We start from the raw sequence: 21,455 nt of genomic DNA on the forward strand, positions 1-21,455 counted from the left end.
ATATCCCGCTTGAATTTCAGCAACCGGTCGATCGATAACTTGTGAATCGAGCTCACCTACTACTCACTTCATCCCTTCATTAAATCACAGTGAAAGCGTGAAAGGAAGAATATTTGGGAAATATAAATATTGGTATAACCGTTTAAGTAAGCTGCTATTCGTGATGTTTTGTTTCACTAGCACAGCTACCACAGTAAACTCGCCTCACATGTTTTTTGCAAGGCTAAGGCAAACGTGTCAACTTTTCAAACTTTTACTCAATTTGAGGGTACCTGAAAGTAATACTTATATAGTAGTTGTATTAAGTTATTTTCGCTAATACTTAATTATATTGATATTTAATAATATTAATTATTAATACTGATATTAAATTATAATACTGACAGGACCTTTATTAAGGGGGGGGAAAAAACCTATCCAAACCTCCAAACCTTTCTGCATAATTCAAGTGAGGTTGAGCTTCAGGGTAAGAACGGATGGCTGGACATTCTCCTTCAGGATTTTCTGGTAGACCGTAGAATTTATGGTTCCATCAATTACAGCAAATCGTCCAGGTCCAAAAGCAGCAAAGCAGCCCCAGACCATTACACTATCACCACCTCTTTTGACTGTTGATATGATGCTTTTTTAATGAAGTGTTAGTTTTATGCAGTTAGTTTTATGCAGAGGTAACCAGACTCAACCCTTCCAGAAAGTTAAACTTTTGTCTTGAGGATCATCAAGATTGATGTATAATGACTTTCACTGTGGTTCACTGGCATCCCGAAGATCTTTGTCTAACATTAAAATTAGTTTGATGATCTGAAAGATTTAAGTGTGAAAATATACAAAAAACTAAGAAACCAGGAAGGGGGAAATACTTTTTCAGAAGACTGTATGCATAAGAGAGCTTTACTTGGTACGGGGTCATTTTGAATTACTGTTTGTGTGATTGTAAGTCTTACTGAGAGGATATAAAGAGAACAGGATGATGAGTCCAGGCATTTGGTGTGCTCTTTGATTTTTGTGATCATGCGTTCTTGTGCCATCTGATATTGAGTCTGTAATCCAATCATGGAGGGAGAGAGTGTAATCCATCTTAATCCCACATTCAGAGAGAGAGAGAGAGAGGGAGAGAGGGAGAAACCTAGGATAGGGTGGGTCATTAAGAGAGAGAAAAACAGCTGAAGGACAGCAGTAATCTCTGAATGCTTCACAACAGCAACACAGGTTTTTAATAGCTAGACAACAACACTGCTGCAGAATTTGTCTGCTTCAGACTCAGTGTTCAGTGTTTTACTGTAATTCGGCCTGTCTCTCTCATCTGATCTGGTCCCGTCTGACAGCTGCCTTCCTGTGTCCTGAACCCTTGTTGTCAGGGTTACCTCTCCACGGAGACGCACTCTCAAAGGTAGGGGAGGGCTTCAAAGGAGAGGAGACCCTCACCTTTATGGTGTTAAGAGCAAGGATGTGGCAGAGATAGGACGGCAGGTTGCCCGTGGAGGAAAGAGTGGAGTCAAAACCTGCAGAAAGAAGGAAGTAGGAGTTGGTTGAAGTGAAAGTTGACATCTGAGGTAAGATAAAAAGAAAAGAAACAAATGAGGAAACAAGACTGCTTCCTGCTTTCCCCGTGTGTTGTTTAATCTGTTTAACTTCTTTTTTGTTTTTTTATTAGGATGGGCTATGATCTGGAGAGGTTTGTAGGTTACGTGAATGAGGGTCTACTGTGCTGTGTATGTCGAGACGTGCTGGAGCGCCCCCTCCAGGCACCCTGTGAACATGCTTACTGCAGCTCCTGCATCAGCACCTGGCTGGTCCATCACCACTCCTGTCCTGAGGACAGACTGCCACTGGATGTGGGTAGCCTCAAACCACTGTACAGGTCAGTCTCTGTCTCCTGCAGCTGTGCTGCTTCCTTCACTTCCTCATAATCATGCACTCTTAAGTTTTGCAGATAGGTTTTCATGCAAGTCAGTAGCGTTATAACAGTATCCTGCTTTTCTCACTCTAAGAGTTTCTGTCTGTGTTGGTTTGATTTGCAGGTACATGCGTAATGATCTGAACCGTCTGCAGATCCGCTGTGTGAATGCAGCACAGGGGTGTGAGGTGGTCTGCTCCCTGGAGAGCCTCCACTCACACGAGGACGAGTGTGAATTTGCCTTCATATCCTGCGCTAACACAGGTACATGACAACATCACACCGGACAAAACACTATTCATGCAGTGTGTTTTTATGAGTCTTTATGACAGTAAAAGTCAAACTGCTATCCTCATGGATGTGTATGTTACAACTGTAATGTGACACGTCTGTGGGGGTGAACAACAGGTGGGACCTGTTGTTGTCTTGGCTACCCCAGGAACAGGTGCACTTTTAGGACTGAAAGCTCCCACAAGCCTCACACAGAGAGCACTGTGTGAGAGTCGGCTTTCATTCATTCTTTAATGAGTGATTTTTAGGTCTGTTTGAGACATGTACATGCAAGTGTGCGCTTTTGTGCTCACCATGTGTCTGTGACCCGTGTTTGGCAGGTGGAGAGTACATATGTTACCACTGTGGTAGGTTGAATCACGTGCGGTGTGTGTGCATGCGGTGTGCAGTTTAAGTCACTAAAATCACCTGAAATTTCTGCTGTTGTGTGACTGCAGTGATCTGTGACTACACTGTAGATTTAATAACTCTACTTAAGATACACAAAGTGTTTACAAAGTACATTTTTGGTGGTGTTAGTAGATTATCTCCGCTTTGTACACACAGATGATTTTTATGGAAAAATTCGTGCCTGCAAATAAATTTCATCTTTGTGGAGATGCTTTAGAAGCCTGTCTTATACACTGATAACGTGGTGGCTCCATGCGAGGCCTTTGCACCCTTGTGACTTTTCCCTCTCAGGCTGTCCCGTGCAGGTTGAGAGGCGGGGCTTGGAGGCTCACCTGTCAGAATGTAGCTTTCGCAGCAGGGAGTGTCCTAATGGTTGCGGCCACACGCTGCTCTCCATTGACCAGTCACAACATAACTGTGTAGCGGAGCTGCGCACTGAGGTGGAGATGCTCAGGTAAGCTCTTCTGTGCTCTCTTCTAAGCCTGAACTCAGAGGTAACACCACCATCATGACTTGGTCTCATTAAATGTCAACTGTAGGGTGGAGATGCTGTGCAAGGTGGAAGAGGTGAGACGAGAGATGGAGTCTCGGCTGGACTCGCAGAGGAGGCACATGGTGCAGAAAGAGTCTCAGCTGAAGAACGAGGTGGAGGAGCTCAAGGTAAAATGTCCTGTTACCACATAAATGCAACAGAAGATTTACTATATGAGTAGTACTAAAGCACAGATTTGTGACCTTGGGATACATTTACTATGAAAGTACAATGCAGTGTTTTGCAAATCATTTTTAAAAATGCTGAAAGTTTAAAGGCAAAATGCTTTTAGAAGTCTGAACTGTGTGAATGTCAGCTTAGCATTTAGACATTTTTGCTCGGGTGCCATATTTTTTAAAAACAGTGAGAACTGTTTTTTTCACTGTCCTTTTGAAATAAGCAAGGCCTGAAAATTATGTCTGATTCCTCACACCACAGGACACCTTCTCAGGCCCAGAAATGGTGGCAGTTTACAGATCTTTTTTATGTCCATAAAATCACAGTAAAAAAAAAAGGAGGAGGAATTATTTACAAGATTATTTACAAGCAGAAAACACTCAAGACAGTTGCCAGTTTTCCCAGGAGTGGATATCCCAGTGTCAGACTGTACAGTGCTGAGAGAAACTGTAAAAAAAAAACCAACCAAACTACCTCCAGACTCTACATGCCGCAACTTATTAAAAGTTGAAGTTCATGACAGCACAATTAAGTATGGCATGTTTGGAAGGGTTGCAGGAGAAAGCATCTTCTCTTTAAAAAGAACATGGCAGCACAGCTTAAGTTTGAAAAGATGCATTTGAACAAAGAGTTCTGGGACGATGTTGTCTGGACAGATGAGATGAATATTTGGGAGTCAAACACAGCATATCAAAAACAAACACGTCACACCAACTGAGAAGCACGGTGGTGGTGGGGTGATGATTTGGGCTGGATTTGTATTCACTGGAATACACCTTGTAATCATTGAGTTAACCATGAACTCCTCTGTATACCAAAGTGTTCTAGAGTCAAATGCGAGGACATCTGTCCAGGAGCTAAAGCCTGGCTGAAATTGGCATCACACGTAAAACTACTCTATTGCTTCACGTCATATCCTGTCTGTGCAGGGTCAGCTATCCCGTGTGATGTGTGACATGCGTGCACTGCTAGGTGCAGAGCGTTTGAGGAGACAAGAGCTGGCAGAGGCAGAGCTGGAGAAGAGAGAACTGCTACAGCTCCTCAGAGACCTGCAGCCCACCAGGAGCCAGAATCCCACTGAACAGGCAGCCAGGGATCAGCATCAGGGAGAGGTGCAGACATCAGGCTGGGAACTCCACACCGAGCCAACCAGACATCAACAGAGAGAGGCTTCTTCACATGCCTCCAGTCTGTCACTGCATTCAGCCCAGTCTTCACATGCATCAGGCCCACCCCCATCACCACAGCTGGGTGAGGTAGGGCGCAAGGGTGGGACCCGGAGTCTGACCTTGGACTGCATCAAAAAGAAGAGCAGGGAGGTGACAGTGATCTGAAAAAGCTGCAATATATGAAATCTTTATTTTTGTATTATTTAGCAACAAAATTAGGGTTTGTGTAAAACGTGTTACAAAAGGAAGGTTTTGTTACGCTGTGTTTTAATGCTTGAAGAGCAGGTCTTTGTGTGTTGGATTTCCATCAGACCCCCAATAAAGATTATTATTATTTGACCATGAGATCAGACTAAACCATCATTTTAAGTGTATCGTCAGCGAGCTTCAAGAAGCTTCAAGAAGTTGGAATCCCCAAACATATATTTTTACAACTGAGGTTAACCACATAACGATTCAGCGTGGGTTTTTGTGAAACTGAAAATGCAAAAAATAGACAAGTTTAAAAAAAAAAATTATGTTGAATTCATTTTTTTTTTTCCAATGGGAGAGAATGTTCAATAAAAACTGAATTTTCAAAAAAATGTGAATTTTCTGACAATTATTTCATGGTTCTGACTTTTAAGGGTTAATGTTAGTCCCACATGACAACATATTTCAAGTTTCCATAATACCAACCGTGCCTGTATACCACTGGTTTTGTGCTCCTTTTCGAACGGTTTCAGGGTTTGCAGCTTTAAATGAGATCAGCCTTAGAAATAAATAAAAAAAACACCACCAACAAAAAACGGGAAAAACTGAATAATTCTGCAGCCGTTGCAAACACAGTGATAGACAGCACAAGAGGGATCGCATTTGAAGCATTTTATCTGAGAACCACAGATGATTTATTTATTTGACATTCCCTTAAAACACACACAAAGGCCTCATTTTGCTATCACTTTTATTTTCTGAATACAGCTAATAATAACAAAACTGAAAACATCAACACAGTCTGTACATTATTTGTGACAACATCATACCACCACGTTTCCATGGAGACAGCATATATAATATCCTGATTGGCCCTTTTGTTGCCGTGAGAGGCTGCAGTCATTGTCCAGGAGGATTTACCTGGTGAAGGAGCGAACATGTCTGCCCCTCCCACCTCCGCTCCCTCCTCCACCACTGAACTTGCTCCCCTGAGATCCTCTTCCCCCTCCACCGCCTCCACCGACGCCTCCCCCGGCACCACCGCCACCTCCTCCGCCGCTAATCCACGACAGTCCAGTACCTCCTCTGCCGCGTGGAGCTCGATCCCGAAGAGCCAGCCGATACGCACCTGAAGTGTGGAACGAGTGAATCAAACTTTTTTTTCCCCCTATAACACCTTTAATACAGGTCAAAGCGATAAAAAAGTAAAACAAATGCAATAAAACAGAACATAAAAGATTGAAAAAGAGAGCGGTATAAAATGTAAAACTGTGTGTGTGGTCCTTACTTGCAGGGGATTGGCGAGAAGGCAGTGGCCCTCGAGTGAAGTTGCTCTGTCCTCCGCGGGGTTCACTGTAGGTCCCTCTGTGAGTAACAGCTGGAACCTGACCGCTCCACGATGACCCTCGGCCTCCTTCTCTCCGAGTGTAGTTTCCTACAGAACGGGAAAAAAAGGGGGGGGATTTGTCACCGTCTGCTGGACAATTGATGTATTTTAGTTGCAGTTTGTGCAGGGCTAAACGAAACACAGTATTTCCCAGGATAATGACCAGGATTCCCTGCTGTGTGCTGCATGTAATGATGAGGCAACTATGACAATGTCCTGGCAACTATGAGACTCGTGCGTATCTGATAGTACATACCTGACAGCAGTACACCTTTAGGCTGTGGTGGAGTGAAAAAGCGAGTCTGGCTGTGGAAAGTAGCTCTGCCTCTGTTACCAGTGAACAGCCCTCTGGTGGGAGGTTTGGGGGCGCTTTTTGGAGGTCGTTTAGGAGGCAGAAGCCCTAGAGGGGTCGTAATGTCTTTAAACTCCGCTGCAACAAAGTCATCCACGTGCATGCTGGGAGGACGGGAAGTATTCTGTTTGCGCAGGCGGAAGATATCATGCGGTCGGGAGACATTCTGCCCAAACCCTCCTCGACCTCCTCGGCCACGAGGAGCAGCCATGATGTGAGCTCTCTTTGCAGGCTCGACGTAGTCAGACTTCCCGCTGCAGAGACAAACACAAGATGATACCAGTGAAACTGATCTTAAACTAGATTCTGTGCGAATAAAAATATATAGAAATCACAATGACGCTGTACCTAGACGTAATGAACGTCTCATGTTTGTGTTTGCCCAGCCGGAAGCCTTTCGTAGGTTTTGTGTGACCCGGAGAGGACGGCTCAGACAAGAAGGAGCGCTCCAGCTCCGCCTTCAGGTCCAGTTCTGGACAACACTCCTGAGCCAGACCCACCAGATCCACCTTCACCTGCCACACAGACAAAAAGGTAATCATACATATAATGTAGAAAACATAAACAGACCATGTAATGTTGTTGCTTGTGGTATTTCCAAATTCCTTACAAGCCAGAGAAGCAAAGAACCTCAACTTAAAAAAATCCTTTAAATCCCTTAAACATAGAGAAGCAAAGAACGTTTACTTAAAAAAGAAGAGGAAGAACATAGCACTGAACAGAAAGCACTTAAAATATGTGAGAGGACTCTAAGAAGTGGATAGTAGATAAATATAAATATCCAAAATATAGGACTCATCCTACTGAATCTTCCTGTCATAGTAGTCATTTTACATCCATCCCATCCTCTTCTGCTTATCTTGGGTCACGAACCCAGAGAAACTCAGACCTCGCTCTCCCCAGCCACTCCCTCCAGCTTATCGAGGAGTTCCCTCGCCAGACCAGGTAAGACATGCCCAGAACACCTCACCCAGAAGGCGCCCAGGAGGCATCCTAGTCAGATGCCCAAACCCCCTGGACTGGCTCCCTTAGATGTGGAGGAGTAGCAGCTCTAGTCGGAGCGCCTCTCAAACAACTGCACTCCCTATCACTCACCCCATCACTAAGGGAGGGGCCAGCCACAACAACTGCAATTTTGTAGTTACACCCATATGGTGCACAGTGAATCAAATACTTTTTTTACAGACCATGATGCTCCCACTAAGCTAACACGGTAACAGCAACAAATATTTCTTTTTGACTCGATATACCCGAGTTTCAGTAGCAGAATAGGATTCATAACTGCTGGTGATGTGAAAAAATTCTACATCAACAAAGATCAAGTAAAAAAAAAAAAAAAAAGCAATAATACAAAAACGCATAAAACAGTGAATAAAACAGAAGCTGTAATCAAATTTTCATCCAAAAATGATTAACCATAAATGTGCACGCCAAACATAAGCTCTAGAGATTCTTGGAAATGTACAGACACACACACACACACACACACACACACACACACACACACACACACACACACACACACACACACACACACACACTTACCATATCAAGGTCTGTTTCAATGTCATCAGTCTGGAACGGAGAGAACCACAGAGCCTTCAGCTGCTCATCCAGAGCTTCAGACAGAATGAAAACCGTCCTACAGACAATAAAGGCCCAGGGCAATGATCAGTTTACCGTTCCCATTAATTTTTCACATGGCTCATGTGTAAGTGGTTGTTGTTATGAATATCTGATTCAATCAATCTGTCACCGCAAACTGCGATCCTCCCTCGCTCCAGCTGTATAAGCTTCACAACTCGAAGTGATGAGGAGAAAATGATTCAGTATTAATACGTCACGCGGAGGACCAACCTGTGATTAAACTGGGCCCCGAGTGTTTCTGGTGCTGGCAGAGTGGGCTCGGTGTCAGCTGCAGGAGGCGTGTCTGTGGCCGCCTGCAACGTCTGCCTCAGAGCAATCACGTTCTCCAACATGGTCTCCAGGGAATCGTCATCTTTACATAGTTTCTAAAGACATAGACAAAAGCATTGAAAGTTTGATGTCAAGGCAGCCCGGACCTTTATTTTGATAAACGCAATGTACTTGTGTGCATCTTTCATACCGCTATCTGTTTTTCCAAAGCAGGTATTGGATGTGACTCCGACTCCTCCCACTGGAGCAGAGCTTTCATTTCAGAGCCCGACAGCAACCGTGGAGGAACAAAAGCAGGATCCTCGCTCGAGCCGTGACCCTCTTCAACACACTGGATTAAAACGAGGACAGGTACAGAATGAAGAGCAAATATGATTGGAGATAAGCTGGAAAAAGCTTGAGAAAAGAAGCAATTATCAGAAGGACAAGACAAAATATGCAATGAAAAAGCCTTTCCTTTATGCAGAGCCAGTCATTTCTGTGAGGTGATGCATTATTAATAGAGCTTTTTTAAGGCGGCTGCAGAAGGAAACTCTTAGAAAAGGAAAACTAAATTACTAGCATGAACACGTAAGGACAAGGAGGAATGCTTTCAAAGAAGCGACGTCCTTGCTGTAGTCTCTTTTGTAGTCTTTTGTCCAAATATTTTTCACAGAAGTAACACTTACTTAAAAAAAAAATGATGCTGCTTACACTTCTGATTAAACACCAACCGACTCTGATCGGCTCCTCTTTATGACTCCGTCTCTAAAGAGGATTGTTTGTTTGCTTTTATTGTTTAGGGCTCCTCCAGACTAATCATTTAGCTGTACGTATTCCTTCAATGCTTCATTTGTTTTTTTGAAAAACTGCTCTGTTCTCAAACAGATTACCTTTAATCTAATGCTGAGCCGTTTTTATTGTCAAATATACAGTTTTATTTATTATGTTGTGATTTGTGTTTGCTGTATTGCTTTGTTCTCTGTTAGTTTAAAGGGACAGATCCTGATTTTAATGATCATCTAAGCAGTACTTACCATTGGTTCTGTGTGGAGGATCTGCCTGAGAAAGTCGAGCAGAGATGAGAGCAGATCTGCTGAGTCTTTGTTGAAGGACAACACCAGCCTCTTCAGCAGCGAGCACAGCCCAGCGCCATGTTTCTTCAGAGCACTGAAACAGAGATAATCAGAGGTAATCAAGGTCTCCTTTAACTAAGACAAAGGCACAGTGTGCCGTAGCAACATGGCAGGGAAGCAGTTACGCCAAATAAACAAGAAAAGGTTCTTGTTTACACTTTGAGGTGGTAGAGTCCGTAGTCGTGCTCTGTGAGGAATGTCAAAGTCCTGATGCAGGTGAGGAGGAGGGGCACGCTGCTCTCTGCGTTCCCCAAAACCTCCAACAGAGAACTGCACACCGATGACATCATCTCTCGTCCCGGAAGTGCATTGGCCAGCTGCTCAGCCTCTGACACACAGCTTTCACCAGGTGGAGACACCACGAGAGAAATGTCCTGGTGAAGACAGTTTTACAGTTTTTAGTATTTTTCCATTAAAAGATTTTTTTTCTTTTTTAAATTTGTGTACTTCCAGCTTTACCTGGTCACACAGTGACTGTAATATTGTCCCCACTAGTACACTGCACTGCTGCTGATGTATGGAGTGATCCGTTGGAGGAACCAACAGAGACAACAACAAGGGGAACAGGTCGGCCAGCTGTTCATCTCCAGAAACTGACCCGGACAGCAGATGCAGTGTTGCACTCTTACAGGCTCTCTGAGACACCAGAGTATCCATCAAAGAAAGGAGCCGCAGGACCTGGGCCCAGGAGACGCTTTTTCCCTCTGCCCTGCAAGTAACAGGTTACAGACATTTGAAATATGATTTACAGGAAAAAACACAGACGCTATGTTGATGTGTGAGTTTGTGCATCCTTCACTCACGGCTGCAGCTCCTCCAGCAGGAGCTCCAGCAGGGTCTTCATGATGTGTGTTGCAGTGGGTGAAGACAGGTCTGCCAGCTGAACGCACACTCTCCTGAGTATGGCCAGGAGAGGAGGGCAGGTGGTGGTGCACACACATTTGAATGCCTCGGAAAACACTTTCCACTGTGCGCGAATGTGCATGCTCCACAGCTTCCTTGTGTTTAAGGCTACAGCCACATCTTGGACTGATGTCACCTGTGGAGCCAAAGGCCTTCTAATATTAATGTGTGTATGAAGACAAGAATATCAGAGCAGGTTAAAGCGCAGGATAGAGAGAGTTACCTGAGTGCTATGCATTGGCAGTGGAAGAGGCAGAAGCTCAGACAGCAGCGTCAGACCAGAGAAAAGGCCTTCAGAAGCTTTGAGAAGTGAGCTCAAAACCTCCTTTAGCATCAGAGACCATGTGTTGCTGGCCAGAGTCTCTTCTGTATGGGTCACCTGTAGCATGACACAAACATGGTGTCTCTTAAAAATCTCAACTGAAGCCCCATTTAGTATCAAAACTGTTATCTGATGCCACACACACCTCCTCATTAACACCCTGCGTAAAGGTGAGCAGGACGTCAACAATGAGCACTTGCACTCTGGTCTCCTCCCCATCGAGACGCCCAGAAGCAGGAATGGAGCACACTATCATGTGAAGCGTCACCAACACGCTGGCCACGCGAGTGTCCCTGAACTGGAAAGCTCCGCCGCGCAGCAGCTCGGTGAGCATGGTGCGAAGCAACCGCAGCGTGCTGATACATATACTGAGGATCATGCAGCGCTGCGGCGTCGGACCCATGTGCCCGTGCACGCGCCACGGCTGCAGTAACACGCTGCATAGCTTCTGCAGGACACGCACACACGTATCGAGACCCTCCCCAGAGAAAAGCTGGACTCCTGCAAGGCTCCACTTCAGATCCCTCTGCTGACCTGTGGAGTGGAGAAGGAGCTGCTGAAAAACCATCTAATCTAATCTCAACATAAAGTGAAAACTATGAAAAAGCAAAAGGAATAAAAACAAAGTCATATTTGGGGTCAAAGTTTGTTTGGGGTCCTTACCTTCTACAGCAGGAGGTGGGCAGGCGATGTGACAGAGGACCCTCAGAGCAGTGACCAGCCCGGTTCCCTCAGCAGTTAACACATTTTCTACATTCTGGAGTCAAAAGAAAACCATGTTCAAGATGACAAACCGCTTTGAAAAATACATCACAGAGCACTTCAGTGAAGAGTTGTTAACTTTTTTTATCCCCCTGGATTTTTCTGTGGATTTCAGAGATGTGAGTCACCTTACCAGCTGGTGTAGATGCTTATAAGCCAAAAAACATTTCATTTACTTTACCTTGCAGAGTGTTTAATGAGTGAGAGCTCTGTACCTGTTTGATATAGTCGATAAGGGTGGGAATGCTGCCAATCTCAAAGCGAAGCTTCTCCACTGGCTCCAACCATTTACTGAGCTCTAAAGAAACGCACACACAAAGACACTCAAACAATTAAAACTGTCTTATATAGAATGCAGAATGCAATGATTTGCAAAAGCAAATCTCATAAACGCACATTTTATTCTCCTCCCGAGGGCTTATGTGAGGGTAGAAACCAATGAGCTTGATTTCATTTTGGAGAAAATCGGATCAAGATCACAAAAAATGTAAACAATATACTAAGGCTTGGGGGACATCGTTGAGACATGTTTACTGTGTAACATCCCCTCTTTTAACAGCAGTCCATAATCTTGAAACTGATGAGCCCAGCCGTTGTCCGAGTCGTGTTTGACATAAGATTTTAGCAGCTCAACAGCCCCGAGTTTTCTGTGCGGCGTTTTAGGTTTCATGATGCTACAAATGTTCTCATTTGGTGAGAAGTCTGGACTGCAGAGAGGACCGTTCAGCACCAAGACTCTGCTCCTATGAAGCCATGCTGCTGTAACAGATGCAGCAAACAGTTTGGCATCGTCTTCCTGAAAAATGAAAGGCATTCCCTGAAAAAGAAATCATCTGGGTGGGAGCATGCATGCATGGTACCTTTCCTGATGTGTAAGCTGACATACCATAAGAGATGGAAGCGAGTACTGAGCACTGACAACAAGCTAGATGATCTCTTCGGTCTGGAGAACATGGTGTCCGTGTTTTCCACTTTACCTCTGTACATTTTAAACAAACTTTGGCCCAGAGGAGACAGCAATGTTTCTGGATCATGTTCACAAAGGGCTTCTTCACTGCATGACAGAGCTTTAACCTGCATGGTGAAATGTGTTTACATTTCTGGAAGCCTTCATGAGCCCATGAAGTGATTTCAATGACAGAATCGTGCCTGTTTTTAATGCAGTGCCACCTGAGATCAGCGGCAGCGATACTGATTTTCTTGCACTCAGATATTTCTCCAGATTCTTGGAATCATTTAAAGATGAGACAGTCAAATTCTTTACAATTTACATGTTTTTGCAGACCAATTCTTACTTCTAAGAAACTCAGCCTCTCTAAGATGCGTTTTTTATACCCACTCATGTTACTGACCTGTTGCCAGGTAACCTAATTAGCTGCAAAATGTTCCTACAGCTGTTTCTCTTACTTTTCCAGTCTTTTGTTTCCCTCTCCCATTTTTTTTAAACATGCAGCATCCCAAATATATTTGAGCTGGCGCTTAAATATAGTTGTGACATTGATGAGAATTACCCTGTAACTTGGCATTGGTGTCATCAGCCTTGGCTATAGAGAGCAGCGGAGCGGCATATTGTTCCATCATCCGCAGCTCATTAGAATTCTGCACCACCAGTAAGACCAGCATGCAGGCGTAGTTATATGTCACCGCTTTGCGAGCCTTCCCCTCACTAACAGAGGAAGAGAGACAAAAAAACATGAATTTATACTGAAGTCAAATCAGAGAACAAGAAAAAAGGTTGGGGAGAAGAAATGGTAGGGAATAACAAGTGTACCCCTGTCCGTCCTTGCTGTGGTGCTGGAGCAGCGTGACCAGACAGGAAAGGTTGTTATCCAGGCTGAAAACATGAGCTACGGCGCTGCGTCCAGTCTGTGTAAAGGTCATCAGGTAAAGCGCATGGAGCGTGCCCAGTATATCTGGATTGTCACCTTCATCTAGGCCTGCACCACCGTCTCCTCCTGTAGCCACATGGCTCATGAGTTCTGACACGCCTTGCAGAGCATGCAGGGCCTGTATCAGCCACACGCCAAAGCCCTCTTCACCGCACCCTGGCCCAATCAGACCCGCTTCTCCCCCAGTACACATGCTCTCCTCTGCCTCGGACTCTGCCATCGACGCCAGGAGGCGCAGCAGCAGGTTGGTGGGTGTGGGCTGGGCGAGAAGGAAGAGCAGACCCGACTGGGTGAGCGACAGGAAGCGCAGAAGCTCTCTGACGGCTTGAGTGACCCCAAGATGGCCGGCTGCAGCAGCTGCTGACAACACCACCGTTGTGCTCTCCAGAAAATGACATGCATGCATATACCTGAAAGAGGTCCAGGGCAGAAATACACATTTATTAATGTGTCTAAACTATATTTAAATTTATGCTACACTGTGATGCTTATGTCTGAGTATGTACCTATACAGTGATGGGTAGGGGTTGTCCCTCTCCTGTGGCCCTGTAATTCTAGCAGTAGTGGGGAAGGCTTTCCCAGGAGGTTGCACCATGCAATGAGGGGCTGTTTCTAGCAGGTGATGTAGCTCTTCCAAAGCACCTGCCAACCTATCGAGCTCTGCCTCACTCAGAGCGGTGGAGCTTAGCGAAGGCTCCTCTTCCATAGGGCTCTCTGCATCATCCATCTCCTCCTGAGGATGATGGCCAGGCAGGATTACCACAAAAACATTCTCAGCCACTGAAACATATATGAAAGTGTGGGTGTGAATGGGTGTTGTTACCTGTTGTGGTTCACTCAATGCAGCTGCTGCATGCTGTAGGTCAACCAGCACCTCATACATGTGGCTTTTCTGTAATATGGCATTTCCAGCTGTTATGACCCTCACCGTTTCCTCATGCAGGAACAGCTGGACCAGACGCTGTGAAGCAGGATAAAGTATAGATGGTCAGACCTGATCAGTCAGAGGAATTATTTCAGACACAATCATCTTAATTTAGATGTGCATAATTTAAAGCTGGTTTAATATTCAATTTATTCTCTAGAAACCAACAAGAACATCTGTATATGATGGAAATAAAGGTAGATGAATGATGATTGGATATTTCTTGCTAACCTGGTAGCCACTCTTCTCTGAATTTCCTGCATGTAGGAAGGCCTCCACCCCTGCAGGAGCGCTGATCAGAGCATCCAAAGCTCTTAGGATACTCAGCTTCAGTGTGGAGGAGACGTGGTCTGTATGGAGCAGCTCCAGCAGCACATTCAGAACCCCTTCATGCAGCAGCATCGTGAGACCCTGAGGACACTCTGCCAGGTATGAAGCTAGCTTAGCACCAGCCTTCAGCTGTCTGAGGTTAAGGGCAATGGGCTGTTTGAGAGCAACCTCCATACTGAGAGCTTGGAGAGTCCACTGGACTAAAACTCTAACAGAGTCCTCTATCTCTCCCTCTCCCCTTTTAACTAAATAAGCCAACCCTTTTGCCAGAAGTCCAGGAGCCTCTTCCAGAGCACTGACCCATCGTGCATCTCTGTCATCACCAATACTAGCTAAGAGTTCTTTCAGCTGAGCCACAGCCTCAGCTTCCTCTCCTCCTGCTGGTCCTTCTGCTCCACCTGCCTCCTTGGGCTCCTCCACAGTGGCCTTCTCAAACTGTATATCAAAGCGAGTTTTGTATGGAGGCGTGAAGTAGAGCAAGGGTCGGAGTTCTCGTTCATATGGGTCGTACTGGACCGGTGGAACAGATGCAAGATCCTCAGGAGTGTAGTCCATGTCAAAGTTCTGCAACTTGAAGCTGCCGTTATCCAGATCGTCCTCATCGCTGGAAATCTGTTCATAGCCATCATTATCTATAAGAAGGTGGAAAGGTTGTTTAGCAGGGAGTTTATTCACTGTAAAAGCATTATAAAAATGCATCATCTGTTTCATAATAATGTATATAAAACCGAGTGAGAATAAGGAGGCCAGCGGAAACTATATAGTCCCTTTCTCATACAGAGCTGCATACACTCACAAACCTGGCACCACCTGGCAGCATCACTCACAACATGCAGGGTTAGTTTTGCATGCATGACAGAAACTCAGCGACGGCTGTGAGGACGTGTCAGGAAGACATCCACATGTCGGCTTATGAAGTCTAACCATAAGCCTTCAGAGCTGCCCTCAGGGGTGTTCTGAGAGTTTGCACCACCCAGCAGTTCGAGATGGATGCAGCATGCCAGAGCACACACTCTCTCACTCTCAGTCCCAAATGGACCCTGCTCCCATGGACCCGAGATATCTGGCAACCACGAGCAGAGTTGATTTTCTAGAGGAGAAGCGTCCATTTGGGTTTGCAGACAATCCTACTCTTGCATAAGAACTCCCCTACCTTCCTCCATCTCCTCTTCCTCGTCCTCACCCTCATCCTCCTCCTCCTCTTCTTCATCCTCCTCCTCCGGCGCACTCCCCTCAGTCCGTGTATCTTCTTCCTCCTCCTGCTCCTCCTCTTCCTCCTCATCCTCGGCCTCTTCTTCTTGTTCAGCATCCGAGTACGTCTCGTCAGCGGGCAGCGATCTTTCAGGCGACACGTTCTCCAGGTAGTCGTCACGGCCCTCGGTCGGCTCTTCCTTGGCCACGCCCACTGTAGATTTTACAACAACACACACGGCACACAAACATACAGAGTACAACCCATTTAATAACAAGAACTCATTAATAAATGATACTGCATCATTCTTATTGAGAATGTGTTACATTTCTTCTGCACAGCTATCTCCCCACTCTTACACTAACCAACAAATCTTATCACCCCATTGTTAAAGAGTCTGCACTGGCTTCCGGTTAAACTTGGGTATAAGTTTAAAGTCTTGGTTCTTACTTTAACAGCCTTGTGAGGTGAGGCCCCCACTTGTACTGTCTATCCACCCCATTTTTCTAAGCAGGATCCTCAGGTCCGCAGATAGAGGTCTTCTAGTGATTCCACATACCTTTCTGAAAACTACGGGGGATTCATAACCTCAGTGTCAAAACTGGAACAGCTTACCAATCTCTCTCCGCACCCTTGACTCTCTGGCCTTCTTTAAAAAACAGGTTAAAACCTATCTACTAAGAAGTTTGGTTTTGACATTGTTTATTTATTTATTTATTTTTCACCTCTCTAAAACACTTTGGTTCTGGTCTTACAAGGAGCTATATAAATAATTTACCTACTTACAATTTATCTTAGCGGGAGGAAGAACTGAGCGTAACTCTAAACAGAATGAGTTTTATATGACCTTATGGTTTCATATTTTTACATCATTTTTTAGTATGTGGAGAATTTTTCTATATAAAGAAACACTTTATTATTATTACTAATTACTGTCTCAGCAGCTAAAGCAATAGCCAAATACCTTTTTTAAAAGCGGCCGAAATAGTGAGATATATTATAGTTCATACCCGTCATTTGAACCTGCTCCTCATCATCATCATCCGGGGGTGGAGGACCAGGTGGGGTGCGAGGCCCTCTGGGTGCCGGTCTTGGTGGGCTGCCATTGTACTGGTCATCTTTTTCCCACTCTTAAAAGCACAATTTAAAGTAGGAAAATGTGGGAGAAGAAGAGATTTACAGGTTTGCAATCACTGGGCAATCACTATTTTTTTCCTAGTCTTGGGGAGGTTTCTGCCCAATGAATGAATGTATTTCTTGTGACGGTCAGTTTTAAATCACCTTGTTTAAGGATCCTCTTGAGCCCGCTGGGCTGTTGAGGGGGTGGTGGTGGAGGGGGAGGAGGTGAGTCTTGGTCGTGTCCATGCGGCCGCTCCGCTGTCCCGTACACCGCAACAGTCAGAGTCGTGTACCAGCCACGCAACACTAGGCCATCTGTATTCACCTGCATGAACAAATCCATTTAATTATCCACAAATCAGAAGGGTGGGAAGAAGAATGAAAAAACCTACTCGTCCATGAATGACCATTTACCTTTCCGCTGGGTCTGAACACAATGGACTTGTTTTCATCATATTCCAAACTGAGGGCAGAAAGCAAGACGGAGCAGGTTAAAGTGAGAGTGCTGATATGAACCAGTGCTAAACTCACGTATGTTTGTTCTTCATGAGTCTCTGTGTTTATTTTCAGCACGTGAGTTTAAACTAGCACATAATTGCTGTGTAGCTATGTCTAAAACACACATACACCCTCATCGTGCTCTATATCGCACTCTGCCCTTACTTGCTTACTACTTCTAATAAAAGGCATTACCCCCCCGTTAAGGCTTTTTATGTGACAGGTCACATGACATGATGACCTCTTCTAAAATTATAATTATCTGGTTCAACTGGTCACAACATACTGACATATATGGTAGTTATTCCAAGCAGATACAGTAGTTTGAGGGTTTTACATGTCAAACAGGTCTTAATCAGGCTTCATGTTAGATTGATTTCTTATCTAAGAAATGTTGTTCATAAATATTACATTCACATCTATTAAAAATTTGTAAGATACTATGAAAGTAATCACACTGGTTTGACAAATCTCCTCCCAAACTTCCCAGTAGGGATAATAAGTCGGGTGTGTTATGTTTGCACAGTTTTTTTTTTTTTTTTTTTTAATAACGCTGACACAATGGCCACCTTTAAGTACAGGCTTACGCTCTGGTGCTACTGCATACACCTGTGTCATTATGAGGTTAGAACAAAAATACTTGACTCAAACATTCCACCAATCACCTATTTCACTGAGACCTTGACATTTTTTCTGCTGCAGTGTGGGCACGGTTTCTGGAGAGACCAGTTGACCAAGCATAAGAACAAAGACACCTGAATATGGGAGCGTGTGTGAGAACAGGTCTCAGATGCTACCGTGACTGGTTCTACAGGTGAGACAGACTTTTTGAGATTGAACCAGGAAATGGAGAGGTAGAGAACGAGAAACGGTTTAAAAAACAAAACAGGAGAGGGGAGAGTGAAAATAATTCTCACCTGCCCAGTCTGTGGAAGGTGGGGCTGTTGGGTTTGGTAACATTATTGAAGAACAGCTCCAACTGGAAGGCATGAGGAGAAGTCTCTCTGGAAACAAAAAAAAGAAAGGAAGAATCAGGACTCGAGTATCCAGAGGACCTTATAACTCTGAGTGACCCATCAACGATACGATGTGTGATTTGATATTAAACACTCAGTTGTAGCTACATTTGTAGGTACACAAATAGAATTTAATGCCTAAATTCTACCCTGAGGAATCTTATAAAGCCCAGTTTTTACTGACATCATTAAAAACGCTTATATAACTCAGGTCAAAGTTAAAGGTGTGGTTGCAAATATTAGAAAAGCCACCACCACCGTCAGCAATGATTCCAATATAAAAAATGAAACTGATTTCAACGTTTATTACAATCAACAAAAAACGGATCATAGTAGCTATGATAAAAGTAGCTTTTATGGCAGAACTTTGAACCAGATGTTACTTACACATCATGAGTTTCATGGATTTCCAGAAAATAAATGCACTTTATCATAATATCAATACTACCACAATGCATACCAATGCTAGAGGACTGTGCATTCTTGAGTCTGTTCATTCAGCTAAATTACATCACTCAGCAGGTTTGGGGGAAATTGAGACCTGTTCAACAATTGAGCTCAGGTGTCAAATGCACACACTTCTTTATTCACAGAAGCTTCTCCATTTCCCCCAGACACACACATTTATCTCAGGTATCCATAGCAAAAAAACCAAACAAAAAACATAGCGACCCCAAAACATCTCTAAAGGCAATATAGCAATAACAGCCAAGGTTTTTTGCAACTCAAAACCAATTCAACGTTCACTTTTCTTATATAATTCTGATTTCTAGTATTGGGACAAAGGTGACACCATTGAGTATTGCCTCTTTTCCACTAGCACCTACTTGACTTGACCCAGTTTTTAGGGGTTTCCATTAAGTGGTAGTACCAGGTGCATTTTAGTACTTGGCCAGGGTACCAAACGACTTGAGTCGAGCTAAAAATCTGACACTAACAGACTGCATGTCATTGATTGGCCAGAGAATGATATCACTGGATGAGTCAGACGCCTTCACAAGACTTAAACATGCCATTTTTAAAACTCAGCAACGATGGAAATGCAAACAAACCAACGCTGTGATCCAACAACGAGGTTCAGATATTTTTGTGCTAAAGGTAGCCAGAACACTGTTGTGTTTGTGGCAAGTACAAATGATATCAATCAACTTTCGGGCCACATTGCTATAACGGGCAATAAATGGCACTTTTCTATCCTAAACAGGAATTTATGCTTCAGCTGAAAACATACGCCATGACCTGACAATAACCTCTCTAGAAATGTAACTAAATGTTAGGTCAGCGCAACCCACAACAATTGTTACTGGCCTGTTCAGTACCACTGATCCCTCATCTGCATTTCTGGTTACCACAGTTTTTGAATTTATTGGCGACACAATAACAATCATCACTTCAGCATGAGAAAAAATAACCATAGATATAAAGACTCAAAAATGTCAGCAAATTCATGGAGGGAGATTACCAAAACTATCGGAATGGACTTAAGGGAAGGTATAAAGAAGTGGAACAACTACAGGGACAAAAGGCCCCACAAAAGGCTTTAAAAAAACAAAGTCACATCATTTCATTTGTTTCTCTCAGCTGGCAACACATATAAAACACCGGGACATCACTACAAGGTAATTAACATGTAATGCACCAGTGCAAGCTTCAATGTCAGCATTGACATCAGCCATTTATGTAGAGTGTTGTAAACTTTACAAAGATTCCTCATAGAAGTCTGAATCAGACTTGGCTCGTGACTCAAAGTGCTTTAGCCTATGGCTTTAAGCACTTTCTCACTATCATGCACAAATCAATGGATTCATCTGAGGCAATCTGTGTTCTGAAATGAAACCTTATCAGTTCTATGCAGAAGTTAAAGGTTTCTCTGCACAATTCTGAGGTAAAATGGTCCAATGAGTCATGTAAAGCTCAGGTTGTGGTTTTGCTTTAGTAGGAGACTACATTGAGGAGGACGGTAGCCACACTGAAATGGTGTTTGCTTTTTAAAGGTACAGTCTCAAAATTAGTAAAAAGACAACAGTGCGATATACATGCTGGCAACGCTATTAGAATTCATTTGGCCTGACTGGGTGTAGCCAGTAAGATGCATGAGTGTGTTTTCAAGCGGGGATGGTGAATCTTACCCAAACGCTCTGCTGTCAGGTAGGTTACTATGAGCTTTGATCCCTGGAGGAATGACCCGCACCTCTGTGATCAGCACCCCGCAAGGAAACCGCACCACGTCTATGTTGGTTAACTGAAACAAAAGAGACATGATTGCTGATACAAACAATGATGAAATGTTTCATTTATAACCTCCGCCTTCCGCAGAAGTCACGTTTACTCCCGCTTCGAGGTAAACATGCTCCCTGACACTTTAAAGTTAGCATTAGCCACCTGGCTAACCACCAATCAAACTGTGCAAAGACACAACAGACGGCAACTCTTTGAGCTACTAATGTATGAGGATTAAATTCACATCAAACAAACGCGTTATGTATAATCGGGCAGCTGTGCAGTAATCGCTGCTTAAAACCAGGATAATGACATCACATAGCTGCTAAGGTTAGCTAACGGCGTTAGCCTGGAAGTTAAGCATCCTTCCTCAAAACTCCTGAACGCGCTTGAAACTAACTTTTAATGCAGGTAGTCATGGAGTAAACATAAAAGCGCGTGTTTAAGTGTTAAAAAACACTACCTCTGCACTCTGATGCTTAAACGTATCCAGAAAAAGAAGCTCCGTTGAAGGGTCCCCCGCCATCGCTTCACTGCTATCGGCCGGGCCAGGGGTAAACTTCCGGATTAAAGTCAATACTTCCGGAGCGAGCACCCCCCCTACAAAAACAAAACAAAATAAATAAAATAAATAAATTATTATTATTATTATTAGTAGTAGTAATAGTTGTTGTTGGTATGAGAAATTTAGTTGGAAAATTCATATTTGCTTCGATTTAGATTTAGGAGAGAAAAAAGTTGAAAAGTGTTCTGAGGGATATTTCTTTCTTTTGTAAGACATTTTATTTTGTATTTAAAAAAGTTTAAATCAGTTAATCATATCAGAAAATCACAATTTAATAACTTTATGATTTAATGAC

At 43.9% G+C, this 21,455-nt stretch overlaps 2 protein-coding genes across 5 annotated transcripts; one reads left to right on the top strand and one right to left on the bottom strand.

The window, feature by feature from the left end:
* The first annotated feature begins 463 nt into the window (after positions 1-463).
* Positions 464-4,983, top strand: rnf41l (ring finger protein 41, like). The gene is made up of 6 exons (XM_040029665.1): positions 464-1,553; positions 1,655-1,861; positions 2,022-2,161; positions 2,870-3,032; positions 3,118-3,238; positions 4,217-4,983. The coding sequence occupies exons 2-6, from the start codon at positions 1,656-1,658 to the stop codon at positions 4,619-4,621; spliced, it is 1,035 nt and encodes a 344-aa protein (XP_039885599.1). The 5' UTR covers positions 464-1,553; position 1,655; the 3' UTR covers positions 4,622-4,983.
* Positions 4,984-5,305: 322 nt separating this feature from the next.
* On the bottom strand, positions 5,306-21,186 carry virma (vir like m6A methyltransferase associated). Of its 4 annotated transcripts, none has more exons than XM_040029664.1 (27): positions 21,059-21,186; positions 20,505-20,617; positions 18,277-18,363; positions 17,276-17,324; positions 17,024-17,186; positions 16,753-16,872; positions 15,734-15,955; positions 14,452-15,182; positions 14,119-14,256; positions 13,802-14,028; positions 13,178-13,705; positions 12,918-13,072; positions 11,622-11,704; positions 11,308-11,401; positions 10,790-11,178; positions 10,546-10,701; positions 10,223-10,458; positions 9,879-10,128; positions 9,576-9,793; positions 9,321-9,453; positions 8,495-8,635; positions 8,245-8,399; positions 7,933-8,029; positions 6,736-6,902; positions 6,292-6,641; positions 5,937-6,083; positions 5,306-5,825 (listed from the first exon to the last, which is right to left on the bottom strand). In XM_040029664.1, the coding sequence occupies exons 1-27, from the start codon at positions 21,119-21,121 to the stop codon at positions 5,566-5,568; spliced, it is 5,472 nt and encodes a 1,823-aa protein (XP_039885598.1). In that variant the 5' UTR covers positions 21,122-21,186; the 3' UTR covers positions 5,306-5,565. The 4 variants fall into 4 exon arrangements, with proteins under 4 accessions (XP_039885598.1, XP_039885597.1, XP_039885596.1 ...); XM_040029663.1 differs by having other exon boundaries at positions 15,704-15,955; XM_040029662.1 differs by having other exon boundaries at positions 5,306-5,777; positions 13,802-14,256; positions 15,704-15,955.
* Between the last annotated feature and the right edge of the window lie 269 nt (positions 21,187-21,455).

This window comes from Simochromis diagramma, unplaced genomic scaffold (genome assembly GCF_900408965.1).
Source record: "Simochromis diagramma unplaced genomic scaffold, fSimDia1.1 OVJJ01000361.1, whole genome shotgun sequence".
In the NCBI taxonomy this organism is placed as follows: domain Eukaryota; kingdom Metazoa; phylum Chordata; class Actinopteri; order Cichliformes; family Cichlidae; genus Simochromis; species Simochromis diagramma.

Bases quoted from the DNA above. Each gene is read 5' to 3' on its own strand.
- rnf41l (XM_040029665.1), top strand. From the start codon at position 1,656: ATGGGCTATGATCTGGAGAGGTTTGTAGGTTACGTGAATGAGGGTCTA. The intron at 1,862-2,021 runs GTCAGTCTCTGT...TTTGATTTGCAG, and splicing joins AGCCTCAAACCACTGTACAG to GTACATGCGTAATGATCTGA. The intron at 3,033-3,117 runs GTAAGCTCTTCT...TGTCAACTGTAG, and splicing joins ACTGAGGTGGAGATGCTCAG to GGTGGAGATGCTGTGCAAGG.
- virma (XM_040029661.1), bottom strand. From the start codon at position 21,121: ATGGCGGGGGACCCTTCAACGGAGCTTCTTTTTCTGGATACGTTTAAG. The intron at 8,030-8,244 runs GTTGGTCCTCCG...TATTGTCTGTAG, and splicing joins GGGGCCCAGTTTAATCACAG to GACGGTTTTCATTCTGTCTG. The intron at 5,826-5,936 runs GTAAGGACCACA...CCTGTATTAAAG, and splicing joins TTCTCGCCAATCCCCTGCAA to GTGTTATAGGGGGAAAAAAA.